The sequence below is a fragment of the Lasioglossum baleicum genome, chromosome 1 (assembly GCF_051020765.1).
Source record: "Lasioglossum baleicum chromosome 1, iyLasBale1, whole genome shotgun sequence".
Classification (NCBI taxonomy): domain Eukaryota; kingdom Metazoa; phylum Arthropoda; class Insecta; order Hymenoptera; family Halictidae; genus Lasioglossum; species Lasioglossum baleicum.
The window spans coordinates 9,287,700-9,313,635 of NC_134929.1; the positions used below are offsets into that span (position 1 = coordinate 9,287,700).

The window sequence follows — 25,936 nt, forward strand, 5'->3', positions numbered from 1 at the left end:
ACAAGCAATAATGAAATTTGATCGGTTATTACCCGCGACCAATACTGCTTTTACAGCTGTATCCTCGTTCTGTTCTTCGTAGATATCCAACGAGGACATCGTTTCTGTAAATAGGTTCCAAACCCCACAATGGGATGCAGCTGTTGCAACAAAAATTAAGACCGTTGTATTTATTGCGTTTATCGTATACAATACCATCGAGCGTGTTTTATCGGTTTTCCGTTATGATATACGCACCTGTCCACGTGAAAGTGCACCAGTCTTCTTTTGATTCCATTTTGTCGCAACAGGTCGACTGACGATTTTCCTTGATAGCGACCGTTATCGCGACAAACGAATCCTAATCCAGCTTCGACGGGATTATCGTCCGTTCGAATATCCGAGCCCCAAAGATGATATCCTGAGGAAAACATTTCGTTACACATTCAGCCTGTACAATGTGCTGTCTCCGCTGTTCGTATTTTCTATAATGTACCTTTTTCACAACTAAGACTGTACAGTGCTCTGAATCCAGCGAGTTTCATGTTATATTTGTTCCTGTACTCCATTAAGGATGTATAAATTGACTTGCACGACGACCTGGGTATGTGTATCTCATAACCGAGTTCGCCAACGAAGCTGATTCTGATCAATCGTGCCAGATGATTTCTAATTTTGCATAATCTGGTGGTCGAGAAGCCGAACGATTCGTCCGATATTTCCTCTTCTATCAACGATTCCACGATGCTTCGACTAAAATCGTATACGATATAATCTGACTAAAGGAAAACTAAGTCAAACATATGCAATGAAATCTCTCGTATGAACGAGTCCGAGAAGTCAGCACGCGTACACGCTATACGTGACTTCAAACTAAATTCTGTTCGAACTAGATTACTCCTGCTATTCTACCATACAAAATTTTGTTCTATACTAGCATAGTAGTAATTTATTTTAGCAATTAATCCTGAAGGATTTCCGGGATAAAAGCAAATCGTTGCACCCCTTTGGGCTAATGGCTATCTGTGTACCAAATTTCAACTTTCTACACCTTCTGTGTTTCAAGATTTTTTACCGTTACAGAAGATAGAGGAACTGGCAATTATATATATTTATATAGATTAATTGTCGGTTTAGTTTTCCGTACAGAATCATTCTGTGTGCGATTCTGTCACGAATGTTAGTGTATTCTATGTTTACAATACCTGTTAGGACCTTGAACCGACAGGATACCAATTTGTTCGGTAACATCGTGCAAAGATACATCGAAACCTTTCTCCTCTATGACTTTGTTTATGTGGGCCCAGGTGTGATACGCCGCCGCCCCGCTCGAGACTGATATCCAAAATAATCGAACGCGAAGTAGATAATGAAAAGTAAAGAACAGGAGTCAGAGTCGACGGTAAACTTATGGGACAGAACAACACCTACCGACGTAGAATGCTATGTCTTTGAATATCGGATCCACGATTCCACTTGAACCGGATTCAAGGATTGTAACCGTGCAGTCCATTTCTACTCCTCCAGCCTTGTTCAGTAGGCAAGTGTATATTGTTTTGTTCGTTTCGCATCGCGTATCTGCCGTGAACAAGTAGTCGGCCGCTTTCCGTGCTTCTGGACCGCAAAGATAAAATTTTCCAAGGTAGGACATGTCGAATAAAGCGGCATTGTTTCTACAGGCAAGAGCCTCGTTTCGAATCTAGAGGAACCACGTATTGTTAATATTTATTAGGGGTGGGCGGGTATCCGACCCGACCCGAATTTTCGTCTACCTGCCCACCTCTAATATTTATCTACGCAACCATCATCGAATAATTTTACTTACCATATCGTCGAACGATGAAAACTCAAAACTATACTCTTTTTCCAATATTTCACGATACTCGTCTTTCTCGTTTCCCGGCGTTTCGGATGGTTTTTCATAATTATACGGAACAATTTGAATTCTTTTGTTCGGATAAAACCATCCGGGTCGTTCCCAGCTTTGACGTTCTTCCATAATGGCACCCTCTTCGACAAGCAGCTGCAACAAGCAAATCGTTTCTATGGACAACTCTGGCAAAGATTGACATCAAACATTAGAAATGAAGAGTTTACATCGTGAAAAGGATCCGTTTTGAGATTTCTACCGCTCAGTGGTTCATCGTGAGGAAATACGATGTTATAATTTCTCGCGTAGGCTTCGTAAGATCTTTCGGTCATCCAAGTGAGATTGTTTCGCTGCTCTGGGATAAATCTACGAGACGACAATCGACGCGATGCAATGTAATTTTTTCTGCTACGCTGTGATACAGTCGATTGGGATAAGTATTACCTTCTGATGTCGTAATTGAACATGTAATAATCTGGCCGACCATTAATTATCCATTGTGAAATCTGTTTTCCACATCCACCTCCCAACATCATACCAGAACTATTGTAACCGCAAGAATGAAACAGTCCACTGCACCGTGGATCCTCACCTTTTAAACGCAATACATGAACGAATTCAATTAGAAATAACTAGATCATGTAATCTTTGATTTTTACCCATAAGTGGCTTATGATCGGGCGTGAAGCTTTCCGGACCACACACGGTCGTTCTGATCCCGGTGGCGGACAATTTCGGCATCAGTCGAGTCGTGGCTTCCATGAGTACATTGAAAATATCCCAATCTAGCTCGTACAGACTGAACGAGAAGTTGTCGGGTGCCTTTTGTATAAAATAGAAATCATAATAGAAATTGCGAGAACGCGAAAGATGAAATCGATCAGTATTTCACGTCGCCATCGACGGTTTTTGTTCTGAATGAAATATGTTGTAGCCCATGTGAAATTAGAGGAGGTTTAAGTCATCACTTTGCCGGTTTAGAATTTGTTTAAAAATTACAGGCCTTCAAAGTTTGCAATTTTTGCCGATTTTGGCGAAAACGCGCGGCTTTAACTTTCGAATTTTTATCTCGGGAACTGTTTGTTCTCCCTAATTCAACAAAATCATGGATGGTGACGTGAGAAAGTGATCAATTTCGCACGAAAAGACTCGCAGGCAGATTCGATGAGAACTTACGGATCCTATTAGGATAGGATTTGATTCGTAGCCACCCAACGCGATCGAGCTTCCCTGAATTCGAAAGTACAGACTGAGATCCGCGTCCCGAACGTTTGGAAGTCGCTGTTCCACTTCCGCCATCGGTTCGGTGACAACATACGCGTGTTTAATGGGTACCAGTGGAATGTCCACATTCAACGAGTTCGTAACGTTTTTCGACCAAACCCCGGCAGCGTTTAGAACAACGTCACTCTTCAAAATCCCATAGGGCGTCTCGACACCGCGAACCTTTTTCTTATTTGGACCGATGTCGTCCGTTAATATCTTCGTCACTGGACAATCTTCGATCACCTATATAGACGATCGAAAACAGAGTTAGAGCAAACAGAAAAATTCGATCAGCGAAAAAACTCGAGTACGCTATTCACCTGACAACCATTGTTCCTCGCCGATTTTACCAAAGCGTTTATCAACATGCTTGGATCGACGACTCCGTCTGTCGGAGAGTAGACAGCTGCCCGAAATGATTTCTCGTCGAGCAGAGGGAACAGATCTTTCGCCTCTTTCGGCGAGATTATACGCGCTCCAAGATCGAGTATTTTCGATCCGCTAACCAGTCTTTTGAGTTCGTCCAGTCTTTCCTATAACGTCGACTGTAGAAAATATTGTCTGTAACTGTACAGGGTAGACTAGCCTTCAGATCAGGATTTCAACGCATGTATAACTTGTTCGATAATATTTCAATTCGCGGGTAGGTACATTATCAACGCGATAGCCAGTGTAAATGCAATCAGAGCTGCGAAACCCTTGATCACATAATGGCAATGCGAATTGTATAATTCACAAAGACGCAAGATAATAAATGCCCTACTTAGTCTAGGCCTTCGACCTCCTCTAATAATGTAGACGCACCCATAGCGAAACCAAATGTTGAAGCTTGTCTTTGTATTCTTCTAAAGCGAAATAAACCCAGAAGGGTTTAAAGTGCTTAAAAAATAAAAAAACATACTTCAATTTTTCCCGAGAGGGCTATTTAGGGAGACTGGGATACAGCCAGCTAGGAGTAGAGCATTTAAGGAGGTGGCAAGCAGATATAATTCAAACTCTGACAGAAAGAGTTAGAGAACACCACTCCCAGGTGCAATACAACAAAGTTGAGAGTGCGAGATATAACTGTAGGCACAAATATATAGGAACGGTAGGTAGAGTAGAGTACTTGGAAGAAGATGGAAAAGGAGGCAGCCAAGGGCTAACAGCTAGATAAGCTAGATCTAGGTAAGAGCTAGATGTGGAAACTTCGAAGAAGGAAACCGGTACTGGCTAGAAGAACAAAAAAGACGAATCTCCCACGTCTCGGTTATTCAAGGAGGAACGTATTGAATGATTAGAAAAAGTTAATTTTCACCGTGCCGAATCCTACTCCGAGTGTTGGTCCACTCCGTACAGTAATTTTGTACGTTCTCGAATATTTACGATAGTGTGAGCGATGAGAAGTCCACCGTTGTTGATCCAGCCTGGATCGATACCAGTCTCATCCTTCAAAGATTTGAGCACTCGTTTGGTAGTGTTGAGTAGTTGCATCTCGACGTCGTCCGGTCCGCGTATACCCCATACGAGGCCTGCAGTGTGCCATGTGGTTCCAGACGTTAATTTCGATTTATCCAATAGGACAGCTTTGATGCCCGATTTTCCCAAGTGATACAATGTGTTGCAACCGGCGCTTCCCCCACCTGTAAATACATTTCATTCAATGTTATCATTAGACTGTGGATCTTTATGCAAAATAAAAATGTTCTCCATTGATTGTGAGCAGCAGGAAGGGTAGCAGGTAGGCTCAGTAGAGCTTTAACCTCGACTCGAACCTTTTATTTTGTAGAATTTTCTTGCTTTGTGCGCCAGCGATTACTACGACAAGTTGTTTATTTCATCGTAATATAAACTGATTTATCGTGCAAACTGGAGATCCCACGCAAACGGATAAAGGTGGAACTTCGAAATGGAATCGCAAATTACGCTTCGTAAACGTAAACATAGAACTTTTCAGGACGATTGCGGCCTAGATTGATCTTTTATCTAGCGCCCTTGACTACTGAAAACCCCCATGTTTAGATTATCGAGAAATTAGAAGGCGCATCCCGCACCCTTGCAATCCTGGAAACGAGTTTACCCCCTTCACGACTTCGTTATATTAAAAACATTACAATATTCTTAAATTTTCCTAATCTTTCACTGTTTTATATTGCACCCAGCCAATTTCTTCATAAACGCATAAAGATTCGCACTGTAGTTATATATAATTCAAATATTAGATACTTTAAAGAGATCAATATTTTTGCAACGGTTCGAAACGATAAATATGTTTGGTTTACTTGATTTACCGATTATTACAACATCCGCGTGGTCTGGCAGTTGCACCGATGAAGTCTGGGTTCTCCGTGGTGTTCTCGCTACTGATCTCGCGGAGCTGATACATCTCGTGCGCACCTGGAAATCACTTGCTGAAGACTTTGCAATTTTTTTTTGTTTCCAAAAGAAATAAAAAAAGAACGAAGCACACACTTCTATACAAATACCTTGGTCTTTATTAGACGGAACATACTGTTTCACTTTCGTAGAATATGCAACACGCGTGTATCACAGCTCTGCGGTGGTTGATCACTGAAGCGCAGCTTCTTTCGCAGACATTATCGTTCCGACAACTTTGTTTTTTCCCCAATTATTTCATTATCGAAACTACGATTGTAATGTTTTCGTTCACACCGATACCATTATTCGAGTGTTGCAAACGAGTGAAAAATTCTATTCGTTTGTAAACTTTTTATTTTTAATTCGTCATCGCCACATGTGTAAATCTCAATGCGCGTCAAACGATACGATAACATTGATTCGTCGTGGTGTTGCGTAAATTGAAGTAATTTATTGTAAAGAAATGATAAAGCGACTCGCATCGACAATTCGTTATCGAAAAGACCATGTTGTTGCTCTCATTTAAAAGTTTTTATTATCATCTGTAAACTAAAGCATTGGTTGTTGTTGTATCTTGTCATTGAAAGCACACTTTGCATTAAGTGTATGTTTACTTATTTATACTTGACACGGTATTGCATACGCGCTCGCGTTCTCTCGCTCTCTCTCTCTCGCTCGTTTTATCTCTCTATCTCTCATATGCATGCACGCATACCCATAATTATATATGTACAATACTTGGGTTTTTGTTTTATCGAAGATCAGCGAGACAATAAATAATAGCGATAACATAGTTGCACATTGATGAAATATAAAAATGTGTCGATACGAAAAATTTCGAGTTTGCTTCGACGCCTTGAACGATCGTTAAACCATAATCATGTCGACAACTAAAAGGAGATATCGTACATTTGCTAAATAAAATCCGAGGTTTCGAAGAAAAAAAAGAACGTACACCACGCAACAAAGTATTTACCTAGGACGGAAGTTTGAACTCATTCGTTTCGAATATATATATATATATATATATATATATATATATATATATATATATGTATACAGTGGGCGTAGAAAGTATTCACTTTTTAAAAACGAATAACTTTTTCAAAATTGGATCCAACAGCTTGAGTTTCTTCGAGCCGTTAGAAGGACTAGTTCACTAGCTAATGTGTAAATAATTCTTTTTTTAATTGTCATTTGTCACACTTGCGAAGGAAAAAGTAAAGGTCACGATTATTAAATTTTCTATCTGTGCCTATAACAATTTAAAAAAGAAAATTATTTACACATTAGCTAGGAAACCCTTTTAACGTCTCGAAAGAATTCAAGCTGTTAGGTCGATTTTTGAAAATCTTATTCGTTTTTAGAAGGTATACGAATACTTTATACTCCCACTCTAACTCGAATCGGCGTTGCTTGCTGATCGTAACTGGTACTACAGTAAAGCCTTGATCTAAGAGAACAGAAACCGTAGGATCTACGAAAAACAAATATCAAACGTTTTTATTTTTCATTTCTTGGTATGAAACCATTTCCAACAGATTTCTAAAGTGATACATGATGCTTCACATGTAGGTACAGTCGACATGGACCAAATTATATCTTGTTTGATGTTATTTGAATCAGAAAAATGTCACAGAAACGTTGGTAAAATTTCATTAAAAATAAGTAAAAATAAAGAAATTTTATTTATTGCACGAAGCGATCTCTTGGGCCTTCGGCCGCGCGGTCTGTGTTCACACGTGTTTACACGGCTAAAAAATAGTAGAACCACACGACGTAAGAAACAGCACGGACCCGAGGAATGCTCTTACATCAAGGATTTACTGTATATGTGCCCATAATTATGAAAGTGGTCCGAGTCATGTATTTCTTGTTTCGAGATATTTCAAGAAAAAGGATATTAACCCTTAGCACTCGACTGGCGACGAGGCACCACTTAAATATTGCTATATCAGTAATGTAAAGTAATTGTTACGTTATTACATTATTTTATATAAAATAAATTACTAAACATTTTGAGTATTGTATGAGTAAATTGCATCATAGAATATGCATAAAAAAGAATCATAAAGAATGGAAATATTCTAAATCGGAAGAAATGTTTGGTTTTCGTGTTAAAATAGTTCCGAGTGCAAAGGGTTAACACTAAATGAATTCCATATAATGTTGAAATAACAAGCACTATCTAACGGTTCATTTTTGACGATATCGTAAGAATTACATTGTATTAATTTAGTTTAGAATAATGTGATGTGAAATAACAGACGAACCTATTTGTTTTTTAAATATTGACTTGGACTACTTTCATAATTATGGGCACATATATCGTTAACAAAAATCTAACGATCTACGAGTTCGAACGATCGTGCACAGTTTAAACGGTACATTGCAACCGAGTCGATCAACTAGAACTAGTGGAACGGGAAGAAAAGAAAGAAAGACGGAGAAAGGGCAGGATAGCGATCCTTTTTCTTTCGGTACGAACGAATTGCAACGCCATAATGGAAAATATCGTACTTACGAACAATACCGATGCGGTAGCGTTCCGCTGATCGATGACCGATCGTGAATTCGTGGTACGGTAACGTGCGTCCCTTTTCTCGCGTCTCACGACGATATCGGTGGATCCGTATCGACGTTATTTGCTAATGGATCCGCGGAAACGGAAACGAAAAACGGACTAGATCGATTTCGTTAGAGCGAAGTGTGTTCCTCGCTGGCTAAGCTGTCGGTTTCCTCGGTGTCGGAATTGGTAGCAGCTTGGACTCGGGCGTACTCGTCGGTGTCGATACTCTTGCAAAAATGTATCGCGTACTTCAATTTCTGACAAAGTACTTGTTTGCACGAGTACCGTGGCATTTTCAACAAGAAAAAGCACGTATAACTTTCCGGAAGATAGCGATCGGGCGGATTGTATTTATCCATCACCTGGAAAAATGCAAGTCTACATAAGATTCACTGTAAACGCGAATGCAAACGTAATTGGCCGGCATCCGTAAACGAATAGGTAAGGGAGAGAAGAAAAAAGCAACGACAGCGGATTTACCTGCAGGACAAAATCTCTACCGCGGAAGTCGGCTATCGTACGCGGTAGACGAGTTCTTCCCCAAACAAATCGCAAGAACAGAGATCTCTCTTGATTAGAGAACTCTTCCATCACTTCCCAGAACCACTGGATCAGCGGCGCGTTTGCCTCGATGCCTGAAAAACATCATGCGGCTCGTTTGTAAAGTTTTCGCTACCTGAATTTGTGAAGAATATGCAGTAGACCCGGAGCGAAAAAAATTTTTTTTCGAAATCGAAAAGAGTTCACTTTAAGGTCATGTTATTAGTATCTCGGAATGCGTTTCAATGTCAACTGGAATACGCAAGGAAAAGAAATATATATTTACAAGAAAAAAATATCGATCACCTTGAAAATTCCGGACGAAAATGACTTTGAGAAAAAAATAAAATTTGCAAAGCATTCACCTTGCGATACCATTTACATTGCATTGAAAACATTTGTTATATCATCGTTAACACGTTAACGTTTCAAATAAATTAGAGAGCACGTGCTGAGGGCATCAGTTTTGATTCGTCTGTGCCAACCGACGCGCGTTGGTTCTCGTACCTTTGTACGTTGCGACGGATTTCAATAGAGTAAGCGGTATATCCGGACTGCCGCAGACCATCGTTTCCAGTTCCGTCCCGCTGAATAACGCGAGGAAAGGTACAGGTATCACTTTGGACATTCCATCGCGTACCGCGGCTACTTGGGCATCGAATTCGTGCAGTCTATAGTTCAAGGCCAATCGAACGTACTCGTGCTTGTTTGCTGGTGTAATCTTTTGATATCTGAAAGCCGAGACAGGAGATATAAATGTAAGAAACGAGAATGAGCGTCGACGAGTAAGTGTTTCGTAGTCTCGCGTACCTGTTCGACAGCGGTACGTCGTGACCTACGGCCGACGGTGTCGAAAATGGCATTTCGAGAGTTTGAAAGACTTTTTCGTCGGGATCCATGTCCCGAATGCAGAGCAACCCGGGGACGTAGTCCCGGTCAACTTCGGTCAAGTCGGCTGGAGTTAACGAGCATCCGGCGAGCTGCTTCCATACGGGTTCGGCCAAATTCAAGCTCAACGGACTGCCCGTTCTTATCGCTATACCCATCAAGATTCCAAGAAACCGGAACATGTTCAAGTGCAGAGGCGAATCGGCGGTCGGGTTCAACAGGAAGCAATCCCTGTTGGTGCCGTTGTCTTCTCGGCCGTTCGGAGTCGGAATGAACAACGGTAGGGAACCGTTTTGCAGTTCATCGCACATTTCCGCGATACTCTCGCTATAACCGCCGCCGCAGTCGTCCACGCTCTCTCCTGTCAGGGGAAACGAACGAACGGAACGGTGAGCAATGAGATGAACAAATCGTCGCAAACGCGTCTCAATCTCTTAATCGTTTGAGTTGGGCGTTACAATTACTTACCGACGAATTTCACCTTCCATACCCTGTGCGGGAAGAAAAGGACGTCTTGAGTCAGCAGAGACATTTTCGAAACCATCTGACCAAAGACCGACTTGATACCGTCCGGTCCGGCCAAGCCGCCTTTGCTTCTGGCCCGTTTCACCTGTATTCGATTCAACTCTATCACTGGGCCGTGTTGCCGGTCTCTGACCATCGTCGCTTGGACCACTTTACGGAAGGTCGCCTCTTTGATGCTGTAGACGAGTATCGGGGCCAGTTTGCTGAGACTGAGGGGCCCGGTGATCGGGAACATCGGCAGACACGGGCAAAGCAGCTCGGCGAAGTGGTGCAACAGTACCAGTCGGCTGTGTAGCACGGAAAACGGAAGATCTTTTACCAAATCGTACTCCATTGGCGTGACGGCGGGCATTTTGGTCTGCGTGGCTTTGGTGGTACTCCAGGCGACGGTGTGTGCGCTTCCGCAGGCGACTCGCGTGATCTTCTCGCCTTGCAGCGCGCGAACCAACCGCGGTCGTTGGAGTGCGCTTGTCGTTCCGTCGCCCAGCTGACCCTCGTCGTTGTCCCCCCACGTGAAAACCTCTCCTTTATCGGAACAGGCTACGCAGTGCAACGATCCCGTCGCTATGGAGATGATCTTCTTGCTCTGAAGCGCCGTGATCTTACGCGGCCTACGCACGTGTTCGTCGATGCCGTGGCCCAACCGATGATAGTCTCCTTTGCCCCTACAGAAACACGCACATCAGTATATTAACGCGTCGACAGATTTTTCTGTAACAACTCGAAGGTAGGTGGCACGTTTAACCGTTACGTCATTCACGATACTCTGTATTTGTCGACAAATATGTACGATTTCAATCGGCGGTGTAGATTATTACTACTACATAACTTGACATAAGGGTTAAACGAAAATGCCTGTGAGATTGAACCAGCCATCTGTTGGCGCAACGACGAGCGAAAGTTGGAAATGTCGAGCAATCCGATATTACGTTGGCTGGAGAATCTGGCCGGCTGGGCCGTGTTAGCCCAGAAGACTCGTCGAAAGGGCAACGGATAGGATACGTAATCATTGGGCAAAGAGGAAACAGCGAACGAATCACCGTACCACGTGTAGATCGCTCCCGATCTCGTTAGAGCCACGGAGAATTGGCTGCCGCAATCGACTTTGATCACCCCGAGTCCCGCGAGAGACTCGATCTTCATGGGGACCTTGCATCCGTCGCTGCCGCCTCTGCCCAATTTCCCGTAGTCCCCGTCGCCCCAGCTCCAAACGTTGTCGTCGTCGGTGACGCAAAGCGTTTGCGCGTCTCCGCTTCCGCAGGCAACGTCGATCGCTTTGTAATCTTGCAACGCTTCGACCAGCTTCGGCGTCAGTTGGTCCTCGCTGTCCCCGTGGCCCAAACGTCCGTATCGACCTAAAACGAGAATACACACAGTTACCGTATTCCGTTAATCCGAAAACAAAATCAAAGGACGAATAAGAGGAAGCCGCAGAGCACGGTTTACTTCACCTTTTCCCCAGGTGTAGAGCAAGCCGGTGCTCGTGATCGCCGCGCTGTGATTACCGCCACAAGCGATGTCCACGATTTCAATTCCCAGAAGTTCTTCGATCAGTTTCGGTCGATCGTGCGACATCCGGTTCCCGTGGCCCAATTTACCGTCATCGCCTTCTCCCCACGAATAAACGTGTCCCTCGGAGCTGAGCGCGAGACAGTGTTTCCCTCCCGAGTTCACTGCAACTTTCTTCACGAACACGTGTTGAATAGATTCCAGAAGAGTCGGTTCCGTCACGGAGTCGTTTCCTCCGATTCCGAGTCGGCCGAGCGCACCGTATCCTATATCGAACAGAGCGGGGATGTCAGATTCGATCGAACAAGGGAAATCAGAAAGGGAAGCACAGTGCGTATCAGAAGCTTAGACGCACCGCATTTCACATCGCATTATTTTAAACTAAATTGATTCGATGCAAGTTTTACGATATTGTGGAAAACTATCCCAGTGGAAGGAGTAGGCGAACTGGCTTAGATCGGGAAGCTCTGTCGCGTTTAGATCGCGGGATTACTGTAATCATGTTTCAAAGTGTTCTAAGCATACGATAAAAAAAATCAATCAAAATAATAATAAATAATAGGGGGCGTCCAAACGTCTGATACGCATTGCATAACAATAAGTTTGAGAAATGATATTATTATATGGTTTGCGTACCCGTCGCATAGACCTTTCCATCGGCAGTGACGGCGAACAAGGTCTGCTCTCCCCCCGTAAGCTGGATCGGCCGAAGTGCGGACAGGTTCTCGCAGAGAACCGGCAATTTCGCCTTTGCACCTTCGAGGCCGCCCAATTGACCCCGATGATTGTGTCCCCAACCGTAAATCGCTCCGGAACCATCCCACGACAGCGTCCAGTCTTCCGGTCGGCGGTTCAGCCATTGTAACAGCTGCTCGTCGTGTTCCTGCTTGAACAACTGGTGGCTCTCGTGATCCCTGTTGGCGGTCTCACCGTCGGCGTTCATCTCGTTGATGCGCTTGGTAACCTCCAGGCAGAACGGCCTCGGAAGTGGCGTGCGATTCACCAGAGCTTTGGCGACCCTCGCGGAGAGACAGTACCTTCGAAACCAGGACCATTTGTGGATTTCCGAGCAGCAGTACATCCCGTCGAGTTCGATGTCGCACGCGAGAGCGACCAGCACCTTGAACAAATCGCTGTGCATCAGCTGTTTCCCACCACGGACCAACGGGTCTTCGTAAAAGTATTGTTTCAGCAGAGCTTGAGGCAGCGATCCGAGCAGGGTGGTGAGCGCGACCTCCGGCCGTATGCTAGGACCGGTCGTGTAAACGACCTGCAACTTCTTGAGCGCCCACATGCGCTGCTGGGCCGACAACACGCTTAGTTGGCTGCACTGGGCCAGGGTGGCGGCGAGTCTCGTCGCTTCGTTCCTATCCAGCCCGATCAAACCGTTGTCAAGCAGAGACTCGGCTAGCCCGATCGATGGCTCTGAGAGAACCGCTCTGTCCGAGACGAGCTCGTGGCCCGAGAGGCTGGCGAACACTGGGTGTACAGTGAACCGCCATCCCCAGCCGTTTACAGAACCGTCCGATGAGAACCTCCACTTGAGTTCGTCTCCGGGAATCCGGATCTCGCCGTTGGCCCACTCGCTCCACTCCCGACCAGACTTCACCGCCACCACCCTGTTGTTGGTATCCATGAACGCGAGCGGATCGTGGCGTCGTTCGGTCGAGCATCGTCGATCGAACTCAACCCTCAACGCCTCCGCGCCGGGAATCTTGACGTGGCCGGTCAACGTGGTACCGTCGATATACGGGTGCGGGCTCTCCTGCACCACCGGCTGTGGCAGATTGCTCCCGTTGTTCGAACTCTTCACCGTGTCCTCCAGCTCGGTGATGCAAATCTCCAGGATCATTGTGCGAATCGAATGATTCACCTTCGCGAGCGCTATTAACACCGACGACAGGGTCTCTCGGGCTCCTTTACAGACCCGATTCGCCACCGCCAGTTTCAGCAGATCGACCAACATCCTAGCGTCTTCCTCGGCGATCGTCGACGTGAAATCATCTAGGCTCGAGTCCGCCGAGCCGTTTCCTTCGCCGACCAATTGCGCGTTCGACGTAAGCGTCGCCGCGATCACGCTCATCGCGCTGCTCGACATCTTCGAGGCTCTCGAGGACAGACTCGCCGAGCTGGACATCGACGGGAACATGGTCAGCGGGTAGTCCTCCGATTCCGGGCTGGTTCTAGGATTGGCGATCAAGTTGGCCACTTCGGCGGCGTTCGCCGGTGCCTCGCCGCCGCCCTGCGAGCTTTCTCCAACGTTCTGATAGACGGCGTGTCCGACGCCAGTGCAGATACTTGCCTCGTCCACTCCTCCTGCTGCCGTTCCTATTGTAGCGATCGTTCCGACCGTTCCAGCGTCAGGCGATGTATCCGCGAGCGTGTAGGCTCCTCCACCGCCGGATCCGTTCCCGTTGCTCCCGCCGTTGACCAAGTTGGCTTGCCCACCAGCGGCGATCCGCAAGGTCGAGTGGCTTTGAAGCGCGGTCACTACGGCGATGCGTGCTTGCATTATTCGAAGCGCGTTGATCACGTGCTGCAACGCTTGCTGTTTCACCCCGTTGCTCTCTAGCGACAAGATAATACTCGCAAGAGAGGGTCGGCTGCCGTTAACGTTCGAGCCGTTACGAGCTCCGCTCGTGCTCGCACAGTCATCGTAGGCGCCGTTGCTGGTTCCGGGAACGGGGATTTTACTGCCACCACTGCTACCGGCGGCAGCGGCGAATCCGCTCGTCGAGCACGACGCCGCGTAAGTCGCGCCAGCCTCTCCGACGTTGTTTTTGAAACGTAGCATGGTCTGGCCGAGCGGATCTTTGGTTGTTGGGAAGGTAACCGGTTGTTGATTACTGGTCGCCGGCTGATAAAGAACCCAAGCGATGCTGTGGCTGGAGCCGCACGACACGCGATTCACCCGCGTGTCGTCGAGCTCGTGCACCAACGACGGTTTTTTGTTGACAGTCGTCGAGCCGTTGCCCTGCTGTCCATGATCGTTGTCGCCCCATGCGAACACTTGCCCGGTGTCGGTGACCGCGAGACAGTGCAGGGCGCCGACGGCCACGTGGACCACCTTCTTGCCTCGCAGACCCTCGACCATCGTGGGCTTTCGAACGTGATGGTCGTCGCCGTGACCCAACCGGAAGTAGTCGCCCTTTCCCCAGGTCCAAACCTCGCCGTACTTGGTCAACGCCAAGGAGAATTGTGCCCCGCACTCGATTTGCACGACGCTCAGACCGTTCAGCATGTCGATCAAGAACGGAGTTTTGCAGCCGTCGCTGCCCCCACGGCCGAGCTTTCCGAAGTCTCCGTCGCCCCAGGAATAGACGGAACCGTCGGCGGTCAACGCCATCGTCTGCGCGTCCCTGCTACCGCACGCGACCTGTATCACTCGGTGACCAATCAACGCCTGCACCAGCTTCGGCTTGAATCGGGTGGCGGTGTCCCCATGGCCCAATCTGCCATACTCGCCCAAGCCCCATGTGTAGAGCTCGCCCCTGCTGGTCACGGCGGCGGAGTGTCCGGAGCCGCAGGCGATGTCTCGAATCCTCTTCGCCTTGAGGGCTTCGATCAGCCTCGGTTTGTCGAGCGTCTGACAGTTGCCGTGGCCTAGCTTCCCGTCCTCTCCCTCGCCCCAGGAGAACACTTTGCCATCCTTGGTCAGAGCGAGAACATGCTTGCCGCCCGAGTGCACCGCCACCTTCCTGATCACGTACTGGTCAAGGAACGGTATCGGCTTCGGCTCGCAGACGTTGCTATCGTCGCCGAGGCCGAGCCGACCGTTCGTGCCTTCCCCGCAAGCGTACAGTTTCCCCTTCTGGCTGACAACGAACAATGTTTTGCTGCCGCCGGCGATGTAGACGGGCTTCAGCTTGGACAGAACCTCGCTGTAGACCGGTAACTTGATCTTGGAGCCCTTCAGGCCGCCGAGTTGGTCCTTGTCGTTCAATCCCCAGACGTAGACTGCCGAGTAGTGGGGCGCTTCAGTGGGCCATTGCGCGTTCATCTGCTCTTGCTCGATCTCCCAATCCGAGGCCAGGAACGAGACCGAGGTGGCCAGTTGGTTTTCAAAGATTTTCTTCTTGCCAACGATCCGAAGCCCGTGTATCCTGCAATCGATGCCACCGTTACGGCACTGTTTCACCGCGATCTCGATGCACGGGTAGTACTCTTTACTGTCTTGGAGAAGCAGGACGCTGGTGTCGGCGTGCCACACGTTGATCGTCGCCAGCTCGACCAATCGGCTGAACGTCTCGCCGACGTACACCGCGATCAGCGATGGCATGTAGCTGCCGTCCTGCGGGTTCACCAGTATCTTGAGCGAGTGCACCAGTATGCCGGGCAACATCTCTAAACGGATCCAATGTTGACACTGGACGCCGCAGCTCTGCCAGTACCAGCCTGACTCGTCGACCAGTCGGGCCGCCCAGTTCTCCCGTGAAGACACGGTCAGCGTTCGAATACACTTGGACCAGTCGTCGATCAGCGAGGATTCCGCAAAGTCTTGTCGGTGGTATCTGCCCGGTTTCCCGGCGTACACCGCCGCCGATCCGGGCTCGACGATCCGGCTGAATCCATGTCGGTGGCACCGTTTGGTGTAGAAACAATTCTCGCAGAGGTTGTAATTCTCGCAGTATTTGCACTTGAACCGCGGACCGGAGATCGGCAGCAGATGGCAGGAATTGCAGGAGAACGAGTGGTGGAAGGACGGCACCCTCTCCATCTCTGTCGCGCACCCGGTCCAACCGCTCTGGTGGGGAAAATCGACCGACACGTCTTCCCCGTCGTTGATTACGGCCGTCACGATCCCGACGGACTGATGGTTCACCGATCCCCACTTGTACTTGGGCACGGTCACGGACGCCATCACCCGGACCTTGTCGCCGACCTTGAGCGCGACCGGCCCGCCAGGTATCGTCGGCGGATGTCCCAACAGCTCGATGTGAATGAACCGGACCCAGTAGGTGGCACCCCATCGTTGCCACGCGACCTGCACGTTCAGATCGTGCAGGCCTCCCGGATCTATCTTCGTCACCTGCCCCACATCCCCGTACTCGACCTCCTCGTAGCTCTTGCAACACCGTACCAGCATGCCAGGAACCAGGTTGTCTCGCACGTAGGTCGCGTACTCGTCGACCGACAGAAAATCGGATCTCTTCACGTAGTTAGGCGGCATCGACGAGGAGACGGCGTCATTCGCTGACGGAGAGTCGTCGACGTTCTCGCTGGTCGAATCCTCGGGATCCGACAATCCGTAAACACTTGACAAGGTCTCGCTGTCGCTGAGCGCCGCGTCCGGGTTCTCGAGCAGCCAGGCCACCACGCTCTCGGCAGTGATGTAGCCGACTGCAGTGTTCAGGCTCTTGATCGCGAACTCGACGCTTCGCTTCGGGAAACCCATCTCCGTCAACTGCGCTATCAGAGGGCTCATCGGCGGAGGGCTCTTCCGTGCATTCCCGGAGTTTCTGCAGTGCTTCTTCTGGCTGGAGGTCAGCGATACCAACGAACAATCGGACGCGGGGGAGCCGGGTACTGAGACGGGACCTCCTCCGGCTCGCTGGATCGGCGAGTGACTCAGTTCCGAGGCTAGATACTGCGAGACTGTCAAAGCGGCCACTTCCAATTCTCTCCGCTTGAAGATGGGTCTTAAGGGTTGCGGTCTCGTCGCCCGGAGAAGCATCTCTTGGAATAACGTGGCACGTCTGTCGCGACAGCCCTCGACGACCTCCGCGTGGTTGTCGCTCTCGTTGCGGTCGTTGTCGATTCGATTGTCGTTGTCGTTATCGTTATCGTTGTCAATATCGACGTCGACCTTACCGTGAGGCGGCGGCGGTCGCCGCGCATCGTCGCCGATCTTGGTACCGGCGGTCCCGATCTCGTACTCGGCGTTCAGCTCGTCCTTGTTGTCATTGTCGATATCGACGTCGACCTTGCCGTTCGGTGGCGCTTGTCGCGCATCATCGCCGATCCAAAAACTGTCGGTCCTGATCTCTTGCTCGGCATTCAGCTCGTCCTTGTTATTGTTGTCGTCATCGTCGTCGTCTTCGTCGTCCTCGTCATCGTTGTCGTCGTCTCTCTCCTCCTCGTCAACGACGCGGTCGTTTTCGTTATCGAGATCGTCGACCACGTTCTCTCGGTGGTGGTGTTGGTGGTGGCGGTAGGGGTGATGGTCGTCGTCGTCAGCTTCGTCGTCGGCAATGGTGGCAGCGGTGACGACGTCTCTGGCACGAGTGTCGGCTGCTTGGAGACGGGCGCAGGTGCTCGTTCGAGAACGAGCACTGACTCTACGCGTGTGGACGCGTCTCCTGCGTCTGGTTCCGAGGTTAGTCTCGACAACCCTGCTGCCGACATCCCCCGCAGAACTTCTGCCATCAGCGACATCGACAACATCATCGTCGTGCGCGTTGCACTCGTTCTTCTTGTTGATCGGCTGTCTTAGAATCTTTCTCAATTTGGACTGGTGATCGAGAACCGCTTTCCCTGCGTTCAACGCGGCGAGCTGTTGCTGCTGAGTGCGCAGCACGGACGGGTTCACGGCGCCGGCGATCACCGGCATCCCGTTCGGACGCTTGTCCAATCCGCGATGACCCAGCAACAGGTTCGCCCAGGTCGACAAGAACGAGTCCGGCATAGGCATACGGTCCAGACGAAACTTCTCCGCGACACGTTTCACGGAGAAGAACGGCAGCTTGTGCCGCGTGTCGGTGTTGTGCATCTTCGTGAGAACTTTCGCGTGACTGGTAAACCTGTAGATCGTTCCAATTTGTCCGTCCACGTCAACCAGATCTCCGATTCGCGGCCTGTCGTCGAGTCCTCCGATGACCATCAGCGTAGCCATTACCGTCTGTTGGATGCTCAGGCTGTTCTCTCCACCGTTCTCGTTCACTTGTATATGGTAGAGAGGTCCGTCGCTGAGCAGGTCCGACGCCAGAGACAGTTTCGTGGCGAGGAACGCGTTCAGCGTCGCGTTCCAATTTGGAACCGAGTGCAAATATCTGATCAAAGAAACCAGCTCCTCAACGATCGTCGAGCTGTGAGAGGCCGTTAGGGACACGCGACACCTGTTCGCGTACGGTTCGGATGAGGAGCCGAGATCGCAGGAGAGCGCGATACGGCCCATTATGCGGAATGTTCTCTCGAGGAACGGCACGGCGTTCGGATTGCCGGCTGACCAACATGGCAGAATGGTGCTCAGCAACCGCACAGCCATTATCTGTTTCTCCAGGTTCGAGTTTCGCTCCTCCGCGATCACGTTCAGAAGAAAATCAATCCAAGGTTTGGTGCTCAACGACTTGCAGAGCTCAGTGGAATTGGCGATCGCCTTGAGCATGCTCAGCGTAGCCCAGGTCTCCGTGGATTCTAGCGAGAAACTTCGCGGAGACTGACCGATCGAACCGATTGAGCCGACCAAGTTCACGGTGTCGGCCTTATGCGCGGCCGATGTTACGCCGCGCAACACAGAGGCGAGCGTCTTTATGGCGGATGGTGTCACCTTGTCGGCCACTATGCCGCAGCAGAGCAGCAGAACGCGGAGCAACGCGAGAGAAGCGGACTTGAGGCAAGTGGTCGGCCGAATGTCGGGTACCGGGTCGCTCGTCGTTTGGCAGCTCGAATTCGGCTTGATCGTGTCAAGCGGAGTATCCAGGTCGCTGTCGGTCGCCGGTGGTGTCGTCGGTTCGGCCAGTTTCAAGTCGTACTTGCCCTCCTTGCCCATGCGATACGAATTGGTGTTGCCGTTGTCCCACTGGACTCGAACCCAACCGTCCACACCGGGCTCGTGAATCACGTGCCCCTCGCCGGGCGGAGGACCGTCTTGATCGCCCCATTTCCAATCCACCCCGCGAACCACTCGAGTCCCGACTTTCATCAAGGCCGCCAGCTCCTTGCCGGTCAATTGCACACTCGGCGGTTTGCTCTTTTCCAATGTATCTTCGTAAATCGCGGTCGTAGCGTCCTTGAACTTGAACTCGTCCGATTCCGGTCCCGTTGACGACGTCGCCACGATCGTGGCGTTTCTGCTCGCGTTCCCGGTCGCATTTACATTCGTGTTTGTGTTCGCGTTTCCGTTCGCGGCCATTGCCGCTGTCGCTGTCGCAGCGGCCGGTCCGATCTGCCTAAGCAACGTCAACACGCTCGACAACGTGCCCGAGTTGATTAACAGGCCAATCTCGTTGGCGTGCTGGTAGTTGGTCAACATGCCCAGTATCGTCAGCAAAAACCTGGCCCTCGGCAGTTTCCGCAACCAAGTGTACGTACCCTGGTTCAGGCTGCTCTTGTCGCTAATTTTCGGTTTGCTCGGCACTTCCGCTTGAACAACGTACGCCCGCAGCGCTTTCACCGCCCACGAGGTTACCTCCGCTTCGGACAGAATGATTCGCGACTTCTGATAGGGCGTTATCGATCGAATATTGTCGAGGCAATGCGTGATCGTGTTCTCGTCGACGCGCGTGTTCTCGTGAATCAAGCCGAGCCAGCCGTTCAACAACGAGTACTTGACCGACGTGATCAGATTGTCCTTGCTGAGCAGCTCTCGCATCATCAGAATTCCCTGTTCTCGCAGTTTGGCCCGCTGCGTCTGACAGTACATTGCCCGGCGCAAAGTCTCCACGTCCGCGCCGTCCTCGGTGACCACGAAATTGATTACGTTTGCCATCAGTTCGCTCGCATCGATGTTCAACGGCCTCTGTCTGACCCGTTCGGCGATCTTGCCGATTCGTTTCCTGGCGTCGTTCTCCGAGCTGTTCTCCAGCTTGGAGGGCGATGGCGGCGACGGTTTACCGGATACGGATACGGAAACAGAAACGGTAGCCGCCTCTTTCGGCGTCGTGTCCTCCTCCGACTTTTTCCGAATCTTCCCGTTCTGAATCGAAACGTTCACGATATCCTCCGGTTTGCTAGGCGATCCTCTGTTCCCGCGAACAATATCCCTTATCACCATTCGAACCGCCCTCTTGAACCTCGGTACCGTGTGCAATAGCTTCGCGTCGCGCAATCCTTTGATCTCGTAGCTGGTCGCTGACCGTATCTCGTGAAGCAGGAACCTGCACTTCTCTTGAGCCGGCGCGCACACCTCTTTGTAGCTTCTGTTCTGTTGCTGCCTGATCCGGATGAAGTTCCATTTGGTCTGATGAATCGCTCGAACCATGTCGGCCAACGGTTTCGGTAGTTTCCCGTTCACCCCGTTCCCCGTGATCTCCTGATCGATCGTCTCGATCGCCTGGTATCCTAGTCTGAGATGTTTCACGATCACCGCCATCAACAAACGGCCTACCTCCTCGACAGGGTGATCGCCGGAGAACTCGGTATGAGCCAACAGATTGTTCGCCTTCGAGTACTTGTCCACGATCGTCAGGAACGCGTGAACCTGCGGGTCGGTTCTGTGGGTCTCGGCGAGCGCGTGCACGAACGCCGTCACGCGGTCGTCCTTCTCCTTTTGCGGCTCATTCTTGATACGGGTCTGGTGCGGCAGCTGTGGCTCGGTCGGCGAGTTCGCCGCCGTTGATGTGTTGCTCCTCGCCTCTCCTTTCTCCTCCTCATATGGATTCGGCGGCTGTAGAACCTGCAAACCACCGCGGAAAAAATTCGCGTCCAGCCAAACGCCGGACTCCTCTTCGGCCGGCTGCAACGGTAGGCTCTGTCGCATTCGGTGCGCGTGCAATCCCAAAAGAAATCCGAGGGCTCGCTCGGCGTCGAGCAGAGACGAACACGCGTCCGTTGCGTGGATCGTGATCTCGGTGGTCTCCGGCTCCGAGTGGCAATAATGCCCGACGAAATACGAATCCATCATGGATCGCGGTGGCAACGGAGGCAATTGTTGCTGTTGTTGACCGCGAGCCGTGCTCGAAACACCGGAATAGCCGCCATCCCATCCGAACGTGATTTTCTCCCGAATCCCCTCCTCCGAGGAATCCGTCGCGGTCGTCGCCTCGAACCGCACCACGTCTTGTACGTCGTACACGTTGTTGTTGATCACCACCCAAAGACCACCGTCTCGATTATGGTTCTCCAGATCGGCCCAACGGATCACGGACGGCTCGTCCGAGAGCGAGATCTTGTTGCTATGCTGCGGAGCTATGATGCCCGGCCAAGACAGCTCGTCCGTCTCGTTCCTCTCGATGCCCGGTACTAGTTTGTTGAACCGGTCGAGCGCCTCCAACATCGGTCCGATTCGTTCCATCCAGTTCATCCGGAGCAGCAGCATTGGGTAATCGACTTGTAGAAGAATTAGGCAGGTGATCAGCTCTGGTAGCAAAACGTGGACAATGTCCCCCCTCAATACCGTGCAAACGAACACGAATTGTTTGAGGCTCGCGTTCGCCAATTCGGCCGCCAGTGTCGCAATCTCGGTTACGTGACTGGAGATCAGCGAAATGTATTTACTGAGAAGCGACTCCGCGCCGAGCATCTCTTGGTCGCACGAGTTCTCCGTTCGCGACTGATGAACGCAATCGTATAGTCGCGCCACTACCAACCGTTGAAATTTGAGCAGAAGGTTCAAACTGGGAGAAGCGTCGTTCCTCTGCCAGATCAACGACTCCTCGTTTCCGCGAATCGACTGATCCGACGACGACCAGCCTAGACGCAATTTCGATCTCGTGGTACATGTACCGTTCTTGATCAGCTGCTTCACCAGCTGCAACAGTGAGATGCTCGTGTTGCTGTTCTTCTCCGAATTAAGCTCTTTCGCTTGCTTGACCACGTCGCTGGATTTACTAGCGGCCGTCGTCGTCGTCGTCGTCGTAGTCGTCGAGGTTGTCGTTGTCGTCCCGTTCGTCGCGAAGAACTCCTTGTCGTCGATCAGCTCACTCGTTTCCGCTTTGATCGCGGTCTTCAACGCCAGCTCCAGACCGCCGTCTGCCATTAAACTAGACACCAACAAGTCTGCCATGAAACGTTGTCCGTTGTTGTTAACGTTGATGTTGGCATTCACGTTCAAGTTCACGTTACTGTTATTGATATTGTGGATGTTCGTGTCGATGTTGTTGTTGTTGTTGCTGCTGATGTTGTTGTTATCACCGGTCGCCTGTTCGTCGGTTCCGTTCGACTTGGACAAAAAGTTTGACAGAGTTTTCGCTCGTTCGTTCGCTGTCGGCAGGAGAATGCTCCAGCCGGTTTGCAAAACCGCTTGGGCCGCCTCTTGGATCGTCGCTAGAATTCCAGTGCCGCTGGCCAGCGTGACGCATCGTTGCTTCAAAGAACCGAGGAGGAGTCCCAGCGATTTCGCCTCGATGTTGTGCGTTATCATAGTGTGCAGCTGCAGTCGAAGCAAATTCAACGCGGCCACGGCCAGACACTCGCGGTCTTGAGTGGGTGGTCGTGTGCCCGGCAATCCCTCACAAGCCTTGCTCAACAGATTGTCCAACAGCCGGAACGTGTCCTCGGACAAGTCGACGACGAACGGCACCCTGGTCACAACCGACCAGGCGGACGTGCACCACGCGAAACTCTGACTTGGCCCGCAGGCTAGCCCGATCACGTTCTTCCCAGACAGAGTCGGGCAGATCGTCGGCTCGGCTACCACGCTCTCCAGCGCCGGATCGATCTGGCCATAGTCGTTTCTGCCCCAACCGTAGACCAACTGATCCTCTGTTAAGGCAAGCACGTGCAAGCTGCCTACGCATAGGTCTTTCACTTTCTTCGTCTTGAGTGTCTCGATCGCTTTCGGATAGTCGACGTGCTCCTCGTTCCCATGACCCAAACGGTAAGCCTCGCCCTTCCCCCAGGTATATACCTCACCGTACGCCGTCAGAGCAGCCGAGAATTGACTGCCGCAATACACCTTCATCACGTTTATATCCAACAACTTGTCGACGATCTTTGGCGTTTTCGATCCATCGCAACCGCCTCTGCCGAGCTTCCCATAATCGCCGTCGCCCCAAGAGAACACTATGCCAGACGCAGTGACGCACAGCGTTTGAGAGTCACCACTGCCGCACGCCACGTGCACGACCATGTGCCCGTTCATGCCGGTGACCAACGTCGGGACTGTCACGTCCTCCGAGTTCCCGTGACCCAACCTTCCGTAATTGCCACGACCCCAGGTGTAGAGCTCACCGTTCGAGCTGAGTGCCGCCGAGTAGGTGCTCCCGCACGCGACGAACGCGATGTTCTTGTCGACCAACGCCTCGATCAGTTTTGGCTCGTCGTACCATGTCCTGTCTCCGTGACCTAATCGACCGCCGTCTCCGTTCCCCCACGAATACACAGCGTTCTCTTGCGTCAGAGCCAAGTAATGCTTGCCGTCCGAATGAGAGGCGATCATCGTTACCGGTTTATCCGAGAAACCGTGCACCCGTTGCGGATATTGCGTCTCGGACCCGTAGTACATCATATAAACATTCCCGCTGATCGAAAGAATCATTAGAGCTCTCTCGGTGCAACAGAGCTGCTTGATACCAAGCTCGGCGATCGCGTCGCAGTAAAACGGGGACGCGCCGTTCCCGAATTTCACGGTACCCCAGGCTAAAACTTCCTGGTACGTTTGATTTTGACTCTTCGGGAATCTGTCGATTACCAACGGTGGCAGCAGCGGAGCGGCCAGCCTGCTCAAATTGCACATTATAATCACCGCCGCTTTCCGTAGGTCGACGGACGTGCTGTCATCGTCGGGCAATCTCAAGTACTTGAGCAGAACTTCGCACGGACCCGGTGCCATGTTCTCGTCTGGACGTCTCGATTTCGAGGCTGGGATCGCGTTCAATCGCCTCAACAATGGTACCAACGGCGCCGTGCTTCCCGGTGGTATCACGCGATTGTCTTGATGCTTGTGTTTCCCGCTTAGGTGAAGCAGCAGGCAAACGGAATCCAACAAGCTAGATAGAGTAGCTCTTTGCGTGACCAATTCCAGCAACAGGCACAAAGCAGTATGCTGATCGGTCAACGGTATGGGGCACCATGATCTTCCACTGATTATATCCCTGAAAAAACCAAAGAGATTACATTCTAGTTCGCCAGACGGTTCGATGTTGGAATATCGAGTAGCAAACTCGAAGAGGATCGTATACCCCGTGACAACTTGTCGTAAAAATTTCGCAGATCGTTCCACCACTTCCAGCCAGACTTGAGAAACGTTCGTCTCGTCGAACAGCGTCGCCTCCGGTAACGATTGCAAAGCTTCCAGCGATTCCGATAACAGCTCACTGCAAAATTCTATATCCTCGCCGGATCTCCAAGCCCGTCGTAGGTACGCAAACGAGAAATTTAGAGCGGCGCGAGAGCCTACTCGTGCTAAACCCAACGTCGCCTTCTCGTTCGGTCTTATCCTGAAATTATTACACGTGCCCGATGAAATCGTTTCGTTCGATTCAACTGTAGCTACTCTACCACTCTACAGAAGTAAAATCCTTTCGTCTCTAAACGCGACAATTAAGTACTGGGTTGGCAAGAAAGTAATTTAAGATGAAATGAAACCGAATTTTTTTATTCAAGCAATGAACTTTAATCAATTGAATATTTTCTATATGGCGGATGTGACATCACTTCCCAACTAAGCTTCAATAATTTTTCACGTGCTCCACCACGATAACGCTAGGCCACACACATCTTTGGTAACACGTGAAAAATTATTGGAGCTTGGTTAAAAAGTGAATGTCACATCCACCATATAGCCCGGACATTTCACTCTTTGAATGGTAAAACATTCGCTAATGATGATGACCTGAAATCGCACTTGGATCAGTTTGTTGGCGATAAGGATCAGAAGTTTTATGAACGCGGAATTATGAAACCACCAGAAAGATGGCAAAAGATCATCGAACGAAATGGAAAGTATTTTATTGATTAAAGTTCATTGCTTGAATAAAAAAAATCGGTTTTATTTCTCCTTAAAATACCGAGATTACTTTCTTGCCAACCCAATAATTCCTAGACGGTTCGTTCGAACGCGAACAAAGTTTGAGAAATAGAAGATTAATTGCAATACATTTTTTGTAGTTTAGCGGCTGGTTTAGGCGCCATTGGAATGTCTTTGGTCTCGTGTGGTTTGTGACGAACAAGAGCCATCAAGTATCGTCGTGCTACTACCAATCGTTGTTTCAGTCTTGTCGAGGATAATGTGCTGTTCGCTACTTCGTGACACAATTTCCTTTGTTCTTTGATGAGTAAATCGATGCATTCGGTTAGGTCGGACAGTGCTGGAAAAATTTTTTGTTAACTATTAAAACAATTCAAAAACTTACGACGATAAAAGAAAATTCTATAATAATATCTTACATGGTTGGGGACCCCAGAGCCAAGAGTCCATAGTGCGTCGGGCCGGAGTAGTTTTTTCCGCGAAAGCATTTGCTCTTGACGCTTCCTCTTCGTCTAGCTTCTGACAGGGTCCACAATTACAGCCATGTTGCGGACCACAAATACCATCGCAACACAAGCATGACAACACTCTCATGTTACAATAATAATGGCCAGTTTCACCTGAAAAATATCAAAGATCCGTTAAA

General features: G+C 49.9%; 1 protein-coding gene across 5 annotated transcripts in view; it reads right to left on the bottom strand.

Annotated features, from left to right (window-relative positions):
• Positions 1 to 25,936, bottom strand: part of Herc2 (E3 ubiquitin-protein ligase HERC2) — a 28,339-nt gene that overhangs the window by 1,841 nt on the left and 562 nt on the right. The window contains exons 1-14 of one of the 5 annotated variants that reach the window (XM_076428870.1): positions 5,581 to 8,172; positions 5,386 to 5,491; positions 4,481 to 4,737; positions 3,436 to 3,648; positions 3,026 to 3,358; positions 2,509 to 2,671; positions 2,294 to 2,441; positions 2,077 to 2,215; positions 1,805 to 2,002; positions 1,411 to 1,678; positions 1,185 to 1,314; positions 476 to 732; positions 238 to 400; positions 33 to 140 (exon numbers count right to left, since the gene is read on the bottom strand). In XM_076428870.1, the coding sequence (XP_076284985.1) occupies positions 33 to 140; positions 238 to 400; positions 476 to 732; positions 1,185 to 1,314; positions 1,411 to 1,678; positions 1,805 to 2,002; positions 2,077 to 2,215; positions 2,294 to 2,441; positions 2,509 to 2,671; positions 3,026 to 3,358; positions 3,436 to 3,648; positions 4,481 to 4,737; positions 5,386 to 5,491; positions 5,581 to 5,604 (2,507 nt within the window). In that variant the 5' untranslated portion in view covers positions 5,605 to 8,172. Of the gene's footprint in view, positions 1 to 32; positions 141 to 237; positions 401 to 475; positions 733 to 1,184; positions 1,315 to 1,410; positions 1,679 to 1,804; positions 2,003 to 2,076; positions 2,216 to 2,293; positions 2,442 to 2,508; positions 2,672 to 3,025; positions 3,359 to 3,435; positions 3,649 to 4,480; positions 4,738 to 5,385; positions 5,506 to 5,566; positions 8,405 to 8,522; positions 8,678 to 9,089; positions 9,314 to 9,392; positions 9,832 to 9,938; positions 10,661 to 11,040; positions 11,351 to 11,446; positions 11,771 to 12,140; positions 24,416 to 24,502; positions 24,761 to 25,419; positions 25,631 to 25,709; positions 25,911 to 25,936 lie in introns of those variants that run through there. The other 4 variants (XM_076428855.1, XM_076428848.1, XM_076428842.1 and 1 more) reach the window with 4 other exon arrangements.